This window comes from Triticum aestivum, chromosome 2B (assembly GCF_018294505.1).
Source record: "Triticum aestivum cultivar Chinese Spring chromosome 2B, IWGSC CS RefSeq v2.1, whole genome shotgun sequence".
In the NCBI taxonomy this organism is placed as follows: Eukaryota; Viridiplantae; Streptophyta; class Magnoliopsida; order Poales; family Poaceae; genus Triticum; species Triticum aestivum.
The window spans coordinates 798,011,780-798,024,368 of record NC_057798.1 but is presented as its reverse complement, the minus strand read 5'-3'; the positions used below and the strand labels follow the sequence as shown (position 1 = coordinate 798,024,368).

The following is a 12,589-nucleotide window of genomic DNA, read 5'->3' as shown; positions in this document are numbered from 1 at the left end:
AACATGAGGGGGGGCGATATACCCCCTCGCGATAACTTCAACACATGGGGGGGTCGATATACCCCCTCCCTGATAATATTATTTTCCCATGTACGTATGTCGTCGTTGTCGATATAAACCCCTCCCGATAACTTCAACACGTGGGGGGAGGGGGTCGATATACCCCCTCCCGATAACTTCAACATGTGTGTGTGGGGGGTCGATATACCCCCTCCCCGATAACATTATTTTCCCGTGTATGTATCTCGTCGTTGTCGATATTACCCCCTTGAAGCGTTGTCGAGGCCACCCCAAACCCTAGAGAAGCATCGTCGAGGCCACTAATTAATATGATTCCTTACTGTGATTAGCTAGCTACTTCTACGTTTGCCACTAATATATCCATATCTGTCATGTTTGAATAATAATTGCCATCTTGTAAATATTTGTAGAAACTATGGACACCCCCCGAGACGAAGCAACAGAAGCGATGTTGGGGGACATAATCGCACAAGGAAGTGATGCTGTCTTATCATTTCTGAATGACACCGATGGTCTGGAAGGACAGGGTGAAGAAGCAGGCTATGATTATGATGGCTCATTTGACCCAATGCCTGTGCAAGAAGGAGACCGTGAGGACGGCTCCGGTGACCCAATGATGGTGCAAGAAGGAGACCGTGATGACGGTTTCGGTGACCGAGCCGAGTCTGGCCAGTTATATATATTAGTTAAGCCTGTGCTGACTAGCTAATTGATGCATTCATTGTTTTGGTATATGTACACATATTAATTAACTCTCGTCTTTCTTCTTTTTTCTAGCCCTTCGTATCGAGCACAACTTCGGTAAGGAGACGAGCCCCGAAGAAAAAGTTGAGCTCAGATGAAAGGTTTGAGATCACAGCAATCGCGCGCGACGGCGAACCGATTGAACCCATCCGGACAAAGAATGCATTTGCTGCTCAGTGCAGGGTTCTTGTTAGGGACAAGATCCCGATCAACATCCACCAATGGTATAAGCCTAAAAACGAAGACCCTGATGTGTCTTATGTCAATGATATGCAGAAAGATGATCTTTGGACTGAGCTGAAGGCAAATTTCACCCTACCGCGAGAGGAGGATCCGGAGAAGCCAGTTATAGAGCAATTAATCAAGTCTTTTGCTCTTAAGAAGATGGCAGGCCTATTCAGGAGGTGGAGGAAAGAGCTGAAAAAGTTTGTCGACAAAGAAGAGACACCAGAATTCATCGGCAAATATGAGAAGATCAGAGATCACTGGCCCGCATTTGTGGCCCACACGACATCGGAAAAGAGTAAGAAGATGCCGGCGACAAACAAGCAAAATGCTGCAAAGAAGCAGTTTCACCATCGCAGGGGGTCAGGTGGCTACCTCAAAGCCCGACCTAAGTGGGCCAAGGCTGAGAATGATCTGCTTGATAAAGAGATCGAACCAGAGACAATGAACTGGCCAGACCATTGCCGGACTTGGTTCTTCGGGGCTGGCGGAACCTTGGACCCTGTATCAGGGAAGTGCCATTGGACGGACGAGCAGCTAAAAATACCAGTCAAGAGGCTTCGGCACTATATCAATGCAGCGCAGCAAGGGACGTTCGTTCCAGACAGGGAGAACGACGAGCTCACAATGGCCCTCGGGAATCCTGAGCACCCTGGACGGACATGAGGCACGCCAGGCTCCATTCCGTGGACGGTTGGTTTTCCGGACGCAGGGGGTTACAAAACCTAGGAGAGGAGGAAGAAAGTGGAGCATAGGCAACTGCAGGCGCTGCACGAAAGGGTAATGGAGCTAGAGGAACGAGAAGCAGATCGCAGCAAACGACCTGCCGATGCTTCCCCCGAAGCTACCCCGCCATCTCAGCGGAGAAGCAGCGTGGCTTCCACCGAGCTGCTTCAGCCGGAGCATGTCTTGACGGCTCCTGCTAGCTACCCCGTGGATTTTATCACGGAGTCTCAAAATTGCCACCTTATGGCGCAATGGCAGAACTTAAAAGTCAAGGCGGCTGTCGGCCAAGTTCGACCTTTTGAACTCGGCGCAACTTTTCACTGTCGTCCGATTCCAGAAGGATATGCAAGGGTGACGGTGGACGAAATAACGGAGGGATTTGAGGACTTCCAGCTTGACCACCCTACCGGTGAAGGGGAGACTCGGCTGAGTTTTGCTCTGAAGACTCCATGCCTATGGCGGAAGGAGTTCATCAAGCTTCCGAACTGGACGCCTCCTCCTCCTCCTCCGGTGAGTTAGGGCACTCCGCCTCCTCCACCGCCTCCTCCTCCGGCGAGTGACGATCAGGGCACTCGGCCTCCTTCTCCGGCGCGTGGCGGCACTCCGCCTCCTTCTCCGCCTGCGCCGGCGCACCCGAGCAGCCAGCAGCCTCCTCCTTCTCCGCCTCGCCAGCAAGGGCGGAAGAGACCCGCCGCCGCCCCGGCTGCTCCAGCGCGTCGTAGTCCTTCTCCTCCACCTCGTAAGCAAGCACGAAAGAAGACAGACGCCGCAGCCGCTCCGTCTGCTCCGGCGTCTAGCAGTACAGCCAGAGGCGGGAGGCAATACAAATACGGTCCTTCTCTCAAGCCTCTAGAGAAGTTACCGTACGAGAGGACCGAGGAGGAAAATGCGAAGATCGTGCGGGCCGAAGTGGACGACTTCTTTGAAGGGTTGAAAGTAAAGAGACATCCACCTCCGGAGGAGAAGGTAGATCCGGTGAAAGCAAAGCGCACTATCGATGCCCTAAGGAAACCACCAAAGTCTCTGCCGAGAACCAACTATGAGCGCATTACTGAACAGGCATATCTCGAAGCGGAGCGGTTGGGAAGTACTGTCAGACATCAAAGGTCAAAAGAACGAGCAGCTGCGAAAAAATTGCCCAGCTCGGCGAACAGGCAAATCAATCGTGCCCCCCGCTCAATGTGTCTAGCGGCGACATCATCGCTAATGCTCTGGGGACGGTGGCCGGTTATAGCAATCTTGCAGATTACCTGCCTGACGATCAACTTCCTGATTTCACGGAGGTGGACGAACACAAATACGAGTACGGGAAGGCTCTCATCAAAGATGAAAAATCTCTAACAACGATGATGCAAAGATTCCATAATTGGTACATGAAAGCCTGCAGAGAGTCTGGGGGGACAAATACTTTGTATCTGAGAATTAAAGAGGAGCACGACCTCGTTGGAACTGATCTGTTGCCTGTTCCATTTCAGGAGTTCTTCGAGTTCTTCAATTAAAAGGCCCTCGATAAATTAACGGTCTTTTGCTACTGTCTGTAAGTACTATTTCTGTCATTAAGTCTTTATATATAGCTCGGCTCTTTCATTGCATGTATTTATAATTAATTATCCTCAATATATTATGCAGATTGAAGATCGTCGAGTGCAGAAAACAAGAAATGTATGATATTGGGTTCATTAACACAAATATCATAGATAAAATTCAGGTTAAAAAGCACGCCGAAGAGGCCGAGGCCAACTTGCTACGATCGTTGATCAAAAATCAAAACAAAGATACCATACTCTTTCCTTACAACTTTGAGTGAGTGTTACTGTCGTGTGCATATTCGGTTTCCCTTATTACTCGAGCGAGGTTATAGTAATGTAATTGATGAGTTATGCATGCGTGCGCAACTTCCACTATGTTCTTCTGGAGATTAAGCTTGAGCGGGGACTAGTAACCGTCTTAGACTCGAGACGAAAAGCTCCCGAAACCTATGCGGACATGACTAAAATGCTCAACAAGTAAGTTCAATCGATCATTATCGCACCATATCGGCAACTTTTTGTTCATTTCCTGATATCTCAAGTAATAATTATTATTTTCTTTGTCTTGCAGGGTTTGGAAACAGTTCACCGTAGAAGCTCCGGGACTGCCGAAGGAGCTGCGATATACATCCCCGAAAGTAAGTACTATTGGCTAGCTAGTTGCGCCCATCTCCCGTTGATTCTATAGCTCTACTTTCATGAATGCCATTTATAATGCTTCATTATCAGTTTGATTGACCTCTATTTCTCGTAAAGTGCTTGTGGCAGGAACAAGGAAATGATTTCTGTGGATACTACGTGTGCGAGTTCATCTACAACGCGACTTTGAAAAATAAGCGGGGCTACTCTAAAAGACAATATGAAGTGCGTAAGCAATAATATTCATAATTTCATTTTATTACACCATCATTTCTGTTGAGTTTCATTCATATATATGTATTAACCCCCTTCTTCAAATTAGACGTGGTAGATGCAGAATGAACTCCTACCACAAGATCGCATGAAAGCAATTCAAGAGGAATTGGCGGGATTCTTTCTTGACCACGTCATCAATAAAGCCGGAGAATACCATGTGGAAGTTGATTTCAATTGCTAGGGAATTGTAAGAGATCTTACATATTGTATATGTATGTAGCCAGTAGCGTCGGATAGATAATACGAAAACTAGTTGTTCGACCAATCTCTCGGAGAAGGAGAGGTCGATCGATCACTTCTCTCGGTATGCATGACGAACTTCTGTACTTAATGGTTTCCTTCATTTTCTTACTAGCTAGCGTGTCGAGGGCCTCTCTATGTATAGTACGTAGCATCGACCAAGCACAGAGATAAGAGAGGACATGAAACACCTAAATTAACCCTCCAAAACCCCTAACCCCCCTTAAAAGAAAAAACAAAAATTCCAGCCCCTGAAATGCTGACGCGTGGATGCCTTTTGGTCCCGGTTGGTGCCACCAACCGGGACCAAAGGCCCTCCTGCCTGGGCTCGGCGCACCGGCCACGTGGAGGCCCATCTATCCCGATTCGTGTAAGAATCGGGACTAAAAAACTACGGTATTAGTAATGACCCTTTAGTCCCGGTACAACAACCGGGACAAAAAGGCCGTATGAACCAGAACAAATGGCCCCTTTTCTACTAGTGTTTCTTGTCAGATTCCATGGGTGGAAGTCGACGAAGAGGAGGTAGCAGCAACGGCTGGTACGAGCATTGGCACGAGCACGTGCGCTTGTACCAGACGCCATCGATCATTCTGGAGGCGACGCGTGTTCTTCGGCTTCTCCCCCATATGCTTAATTCTTTTATAGCAATTGTTTATCAAACCAGACGCCATCAATCAGTCTGGAGGCGACGCGTGTCCTTCAGCTGCTCCCCGTATGCTTAATTCTTTTTATGAAAATTGTTTATCGTGCTGTGCTACGATGCTTTGAAGGTCCCCCAAAGTTTCAGTTAATGAAGACCAAGGGCGACTGTACTAACTAAAAACAGTACCGGCGGTAGTGCAGTACAGTCGCCATGTTACCTGGAGCAGCTGGCGCCCTTCTGCCGCTCAGGATCGAGTGGGGACGCGTGCGACAGATCCCCGTCACCTTCCTACTCCTCCTCTCCGGTCGCCACCGATGCGCGTGCCTGGTCTCCTTGCCGCACCGGCGACGTCGCCGAGCTCGAGTTGGTCCTCCGCTCGGTTTACGGTTGCGCGACCGGGCTTCGGGGAGAGGAGGGTGGGACGAGAAAGAAGCTGAGAGGAAGTACGGCGGCCGGAGATTCCGGCGCAACGGCGAGGAGGAAGACTGAAGGGGACATGCAGGCGCCGTGCATTCTGCTAACGGGCGCCTGCAGCGCCTCGCGCTGTGCCGACCCATTTAGTGTTTCTTTCCCTGTTGTAAAAGAACTAAAAAAAGACGCACCAAATAAATGGAGTCGAACTCAAGAATCCCCGAGCTCCTACTTCTGCAACCACTGGAACCGCTGGAACCACTACGCCACTACCTTTGTCACGCTGTTGTAAAAGAACTTCTGAACCGCTGGAACCACTACGCCACCAACTCCTACTTCTGCAAGTTGCTTTTTCATTTCTTTTATTATTACCTTTGTCACGTTTTTATTATCTTTTTTTCCTTTTTTTGTTCTTTTTTTTGTTTTTTCCTTTTTTCTTAAATGTGCGGATTATTTTTTCAATTCTAATTTGATGAACTTTTTTTCAAATTTGATGAACATTTTTTCAAAATTGGTGAACTTTTTTCAAATTTGATGAACTCTTTTTTGAAAATGATGAACTTTTTAAACTTTTTTATGAAGTTTTTTTCAAATATGGTGAACTTTTTTAAGTTTGTGAACTTTTCTTAAAAAAATGATGAACTATTTCGCAAAATCAAAGAACTTCTTTTTTAAGTTTGTGAACTTTTGTCTCAAAATCGATCTACGTTTTTAAATTAACAATTTTATAAAAGTAAAATAAAATAAATGATAAATAAATCTCGCGGCCATATTAGTTCATCTATAGTTCGCGCAATGAAAATCACAAGTGAATAATCAGTGTGGTGGTGAGCTAAGCTTGAATAAGCCCTTCTTTATCGATCTGTGTTCGATTCCTAAACAGCCACGTTTTTGCCCTTTTTTTTTATTTCTGTTCGCTACCTTTCCATAGCGGGCGGGCAGGAACCTGGTCGGGCGCCGAACAGGAGCTCCCTTCCTCCTATTCCCCGATCTGTGCGGGGGAAAACCAGCAAAGGCGCACCCTCCGCGCCCTTTGGGCCGGCCCATTCCGGGGAGGGGGTCCCTTGGTTTTCCCTTATATTTTTTGTTTTCCTTCTCTGTTTTTATTGGCTTTAAAAAACGTTTGGGAATTCAAAAAAAGTCTGATTTTTATAAAAAGTTCTCATTTCTAAAAATGTTCGCGAATTTAGATAATGTGTACGGATTTCAAAAAATGCTCATTTTTTGCAAAATTCTTCCTGCATTTCAAAAAGTGCTTATGAATTTGATTTCCCCCAAATTTCAAATAATATTTACGAATTTAAAAATAGATCTTGCTGGATATCATCAGCGGGTGGGTGGCTTCCTTACTTTCATGCAAGGCCAATGGCTATTTGGTACACTGGGTGAGCCAATCGGTCTCTAAACTTCATTTGGTAGACTTGTGATATCATGAACAAATGTTTTACATGCTTGCAAAATTTGGTGGTCAAATAACATCAAATGATCCTCGGCTATACACCCAAGTTTCAGATTATATGTTTGAGCACAAACTTTATTTTTTTGTAAGTACAGAGCTCCTCGGGTGTCATTTGGCCACCATATTTTGCATGCACCTAAACCATTTGGTAATAGTCAAATCTACAAAGTTTCAGAATTTTCGACTTGTTTTGCTATATTTTCGATCATGGGTGTAGCGAGGGTGCAATGACCCTCGGTGTAGAAAAACCATCCGTTCTAATAACAATAAATGTCTTACTCAAAATTACATAAATGTTAAATGAAATGTGGAAAAAATCTATCATTTCACCGCTACAAGCATCCATGGAGTCCTTGGCATCGCCAGAGCTCAGCCTGTCATTGTAGCAGCACGCCTCTTACCTCATCCTGCTGTTGATTTTCGTCAGCGCTAAAACTGATCTCTTGCGTGCCATCTTCTCCACATTCTTGGCTCCACTTATACATTGGTTGCTAAATTGGGCAAGCGGGCGGGCTGGGTTTAGCTCAGATTCTCGTATGAAGTTTGCCCATTTCGACCGACGTGTAGTTTTGTGTTGGTTACTTATAGTTTGAGTGTGGGGCCCTGGAAATGCAATGCCGCCCTTCTGATATGATGCTGAACCTTGTTCTGCATTTGGTTGTGCTAGACAAGTCCCTGGAGTTGAGCCAATAATGTTGGTAAATTCTTCAGAGGCTACTTGGACCTCCTGGTGACTTAGCTTTGGAAGGCTTTTCGGCATACCAGAATCTGAAGAAAGCATAGATAGACATTAACAACCAATATATAGAGAATCAACTTTTCTAATATTCTATTTGTATGATAAACTTAACACTAACCAATCAATACTGCCATGTCGGATATTGGCAGCCTTTCCGTGAGTGTAGTTGAGCTAACAATGTGAGTAAAATCTTCGCATGCTGATTCAACCTCCCAATGACTTATATTTGGCAAATTTTTCAACATATCAGAACCTGAAGAAACATTGAATGAAGACATTAACAACAATATATGGAAAGCTAGCTAATCAAAGTCATGGAATACTCCATTTTAATGTTATAAACTTAATACTGACCAATCAATAATGCTGTATCAGTACTTCCAGAATATCCTGGTATTGTCGCCTCATAGCCAATGTTGCAATTAATGTCTTTTGGTCTTTGAAGCATATTTATAATTTCCGTTATCGAAGGCCTTTTTGTGCGCTCAGGATTCACACATATTAGACCTACCTGAATGCATGTTTTTATTTGTTGGCACTTTATTTCGAGGGATCTATATCCAAGTGCTCTAGGTAAGGCATTTCTCCATTTTTTAAGTCCCTGTGTAATCAGATCAAATATGTAGAATGTTAATGCACCATGCAACATCTTCTCCTCAAAAAAGAACGTTTGCCCTGAAATATGAAAGAAAATTTCCTTACAAGCTCGATAAAGTCATTTGAGGATGTTCCAATGTCCGGGTACTCCCTGCGTCCTGTTATTATCTCCAAGATTATCACACCCAAACTAAATATGTCCGACTTTAGTGTAATTGTACCTCCATGTAGAAATTCTGGTGCCATGTAACCACTGAATCGCGGCACAAAAATACATTTGAAGTGTTAAAATGACTGTAAATAAAACCACTTATTGCTTATGAAAAACATATCACTGGATTAAGAAGTAGCATAAACTCACAATGTTCCATCGCGAGATGTAGTGCGGATAGTTTGTGGTTGATCAAGCACTCTTGACAGACCGAAGTCTGTAATTTTTGGCTCCATACTATTATCTAGCAATATGTTGTCAGGTTTTAGATCCAGGTGTAACATAGGCTTATCAATTTGCTCATGAAGGTGACGTAAACCATTGCAAACCCCCTTGATTATTTTGTAGCGTGTGCTCCAATCAAGCCCAGAAGATTCATCTGCATTCGTAACAAAAGGAAGATCATTCTGATAGTGTTGCCTGAAAATTCTAGTGCATGTTTTCTGTTTTCCATTATTGATCCGTTGGAATGCACTCAGTATATGTGATAAAATACCTTTTTTACGAGCTATGCTCAAAGCTCGCAACCTACAATCCTAGACAGAGATGAAACACATAAAGAACACCTCATATTGAATGCGATACCTGATAAATGGCTATTAAGGCTTCCTTTTGGCAAATATTCCAAGCAAATCAACCTTTCCGCCTGCTCTGCAAAAACATATTTCCCATTGTACTCTAAACATACATTCTGTATTTCATAGCAGTAGCCTACACATCGCACTATATTGGGGTGTTTAAGCGTCATAAGATGATAAACTTCATTCTCAAACTGCTCCTGCAGGCCTGGCATCAATGTTGATACAATCTTCTTCACAGCAATCATGTCCCCATTTTGCTGCACTCCCTGCTTAAAGTTGACCTCCTATTAATTACTATGCAAGGATATGAGGTTTCGGGAACTAGTATAGTTAAATATATTTGAAATGCGCACAAAGATAAATTTCAAACAAGAGAAAAGATATGATATAATCTTACCTTGTATACTACGCCAGCACCACCTTGGCCAAGTATTCGCTCACGAGAGAAGTTATTTGTGATCTCTTTCAAATATTGTAGTGGCATACTGCACGGTTTTGAACTCTGATCTTGTAATATGCTTTCTTGGCTATTCAAACTACTACCTATCGGTCCAAAAGGGTGTGAAGTGATGATGTATACTCTGAGAACCAATGTCCCTTTCGCATGCGACCGCATCCGGCGCTTCTTGAGCACATGATGCATGAAAACGGCATAATGGGCGGGCACAAATGAGGTCCCATTGATTCTGACCTTCCCGAGGTCGAAGGACCTAGAGCCGTCGTTAGATTTTCCGACATTGTAAACGTATGCATCAAGAGCTAGCTCGGGAAGACGTGATGGATAAGACACGTCAAAGCAAAAGCGCTCATTCCAAACTGGGTCCAGTGTCTTCTCCTTGATGGCTGTGCAGAAGCGTTGACCGTCAAATTTAAGATCTACACACGCGCTCGCGGATCCTTTACCGTATTTGGGGGACAGTCCACGCGCACTTGCCACCTCCACCACCAACTTGTATGTCACCATTGTCTCTAGTGACGTTGCAGTTTACTTGACCATTTGTACTGCACAAATGAGAAGTACCACCATCGGTTACAAGTATAAAGATATGCAACTGAAACATCTTTTGAAAGATATTTCTAATTTGAGCCGAAACTCGTTATCATAATATACTCAAAAGATGTGCAACCTAAACATCTTGTGAAAGATACTCCTAATTTAAGCCGAAAATCGTTATCATAATATACTCAAAAGATGTGCAACCGAAACATCTTGCAAAAGATAGCCCTAATTTAAGCGAAAATGCATTATCATGATATACTCTAAAAATGTGCAACTTAAACATCTTGCGAAAGATACTGCCAATTTAAGCCAAAACTCGTTATCATAATATACTCAAAAGATGTGCAACTGAGACATCTTGCAAAAGATACTCCTAATTTATGCTAGAATTCGTTATCATTATATACTCAAAAGATGTGCAACCTAAACACGTCTTGCGAAAGATACTCCTAATTTAAGCCAAAACTCGTCATCATAATATACTCAAAAGATGTGCAACCTAAACAATCATATGTAGTGAAATAGGAGGGAGTATGATTTAACTTCGCTTGCAATGGATATGGAACTCACAACCTGGGCACGCTTGGAACCGATGCTAACCAGACAACCTAGTAACTGACCACGGTTTAAAGGCAGCGCTATTGTTTAAAGTACTAAATAGAGCTGTAGATCTGCTTTTTTTTTCTTTTCTTTTTCAATACTTTTGCAAAACAATGCGAACAAAATTTCTTAAAAATGTCAACAATGTTTCAAAATCGTAAAAAAAATCGAATGTTATTTTCTTAAATGTGAGCAGTTTTCTAAAAAGTGAATTTAAAATACGCACTTAACATTTTCTTAGTATACGGTGAATTTTTTGAAATACAAACTGAACTTTCTTTAAAATATATGCTGAATATTTTTGAAATGAACGCTGAATAAAGTTTGTACACACGATGAACACTTTTTATACACAGTGAACACTTTCCCATCCCGCAAAAAAAGAACACTTTCCCAATGTACGGTGAATACTTTTCTTCATTACGGTGAACTATTTTTAACATGAATATTTTTGGAAAATAAAAAAAATGAATTTTTTTAATTTTTATTGGAATTTGGAATTCCGAACTTTTTAGAAACATGAATACATTTGCAAAACATGATCAAGTTTCAAATATGTGAAAAATTGGAATTTCAACCTTTTTTGAAAATTTTGAATTTACGGAAAACAAAAAGGAAACAGAAATAACAAAAAAAATAAGGTAAAAAAGAAAATAAAAGAAAATGACGAAATATGCAAAAATAAAAATGAAAAATAAAAACATGAAGAAAACAGGAAAAAAGCTCAGGGAACCTGCTAAAAGGTTCCCAAAACCAGTTGCTCGTTCAAAGTGGGCCAACTCATATCATGTCGATCGCTCACTTCGAACAAAGCCGTGATGGTTTGATACCCTCGGATGGCAAATAGGGTTCGGCGTTCGGGAAGTAGAATGAGTCATATAGAAGGCGCCACGCACAGTATGCTGCCCCAACTGGCCCCGCCCATTATCGCACACGAAAACAAGGAAAATATAACAAAAATTAAATGGCAATGCGAGGGATCAAACCTTGTAACTCTCATTGCCGACCACTCGTCGCTAGGTACACAAACTGATAAGCTCCAATGTCTAACTACAAAAACGCAAGCTACTAGAACTATCCTTTACCAACCAGCTTACTGTAGCAATACAGACTTTTCCCACTATTTCTTTCTCTTTTCTGCTGACAGCTTTTGTTTCTTTTCCATTTTTCATTTTTTCCAAAATTTCAAAAAAAGTTTGCCTTTTCAAATTTTGTTCATAAATTGAAATGTTCGCATTCTAAAAAATTGTACAAGCATTGAAATGACACAATTGTCAAAAAAAAAAGTACAAACATTGAAATACAAATATTCACAAAATAAAGGCTTCATCTCATAGCATGTTGTTTTTCGACATCCTTGAAATGACCCTAATTTTTTTCAGTGGCTTGTATGACCAAGTTAAGGCACCATGTCTAGTTGCTTTGCTTTTCGACAAATTTTGCATTTTCTGGATTTTCTCGGTAAAAAATTGGTCGATAAATGGTCGGATGTGTCGCAACTTGCATATGGTGTAGGAAATCATTCAAACCTAGCGTAAATGACTACCATGGGCACACCTACCTGCTTACGAAAGTTTGGGCCACTCTTCAGATTTCCAAAAATACCATGTTCGACGGAGACTGTTCGGTTAGTCCAGAAGAGTCCATTTGGGAGTAGCCCGTTTCTTGACATCTCTTAAATGGTCTCATTTTTTTCATGTCCTTGCGTGATTCTAAGGCACCATGTAAGGCCCCCGAGTGGAAGGCTGGCTTACCACTCGGTAGGATTTTGTTTACTTAGGCGAGTACTTGGACTGCAGCTAAGCCTCCGAGTGGGAGGCTGGCTCACCACTCGGTAGGGTTTTGTTTTAACTTAGGCGAAACGGATTCGCAGCTAAGCCTCCGAGTTGAAGACTGGCTTTCCACTCGGTAGGATTTTTTACCAGCTTAGGAGTATCCTTATGTT

General features: G+C 42.9%; 1 protein-coding gene across 1 annotated transcript; it reads right to left on the bottom strand.

Moving 5' to 3' along the window:
- Nucleotides 1-7,091: 7,091 nt before the first annotated feature.
- On the bottom strand, nucleotides 7,092-9,938 carry LOC123042855 (G-type lectin S-receptor-like serine/threonine-protein kinase SD1-13). Its single transcript, XM_044465228.1, has 7 exons — nucleotides 9,442-9,938; nucleotides 9,049-9,310; nucleotides 8,614-8,842; nucleotides 8,358-8,505; nucleotides 8,010-8,256; nucleotides 7,774-7,908; nucleotides 7,092-7,684 (listed from the first exon to the last, which is right to left on the bottom strand). The coding sequence occupies exons 1-7, from the start codon at nucleotides 9,685-9,687 to the stop codon at nucleotides 7,314-7,316; spliced, it is 1,638 nt and encodes a 545-aa protein (XP_044321163.1). The 5' UTR covers nucleotides 9,688-9,938; the 3' UTR covers nucleotides 7,092-7,313.
- Between the last annotated feature and the right edge of the window lie 2,651 nt (nucleotides 9,939-12,589).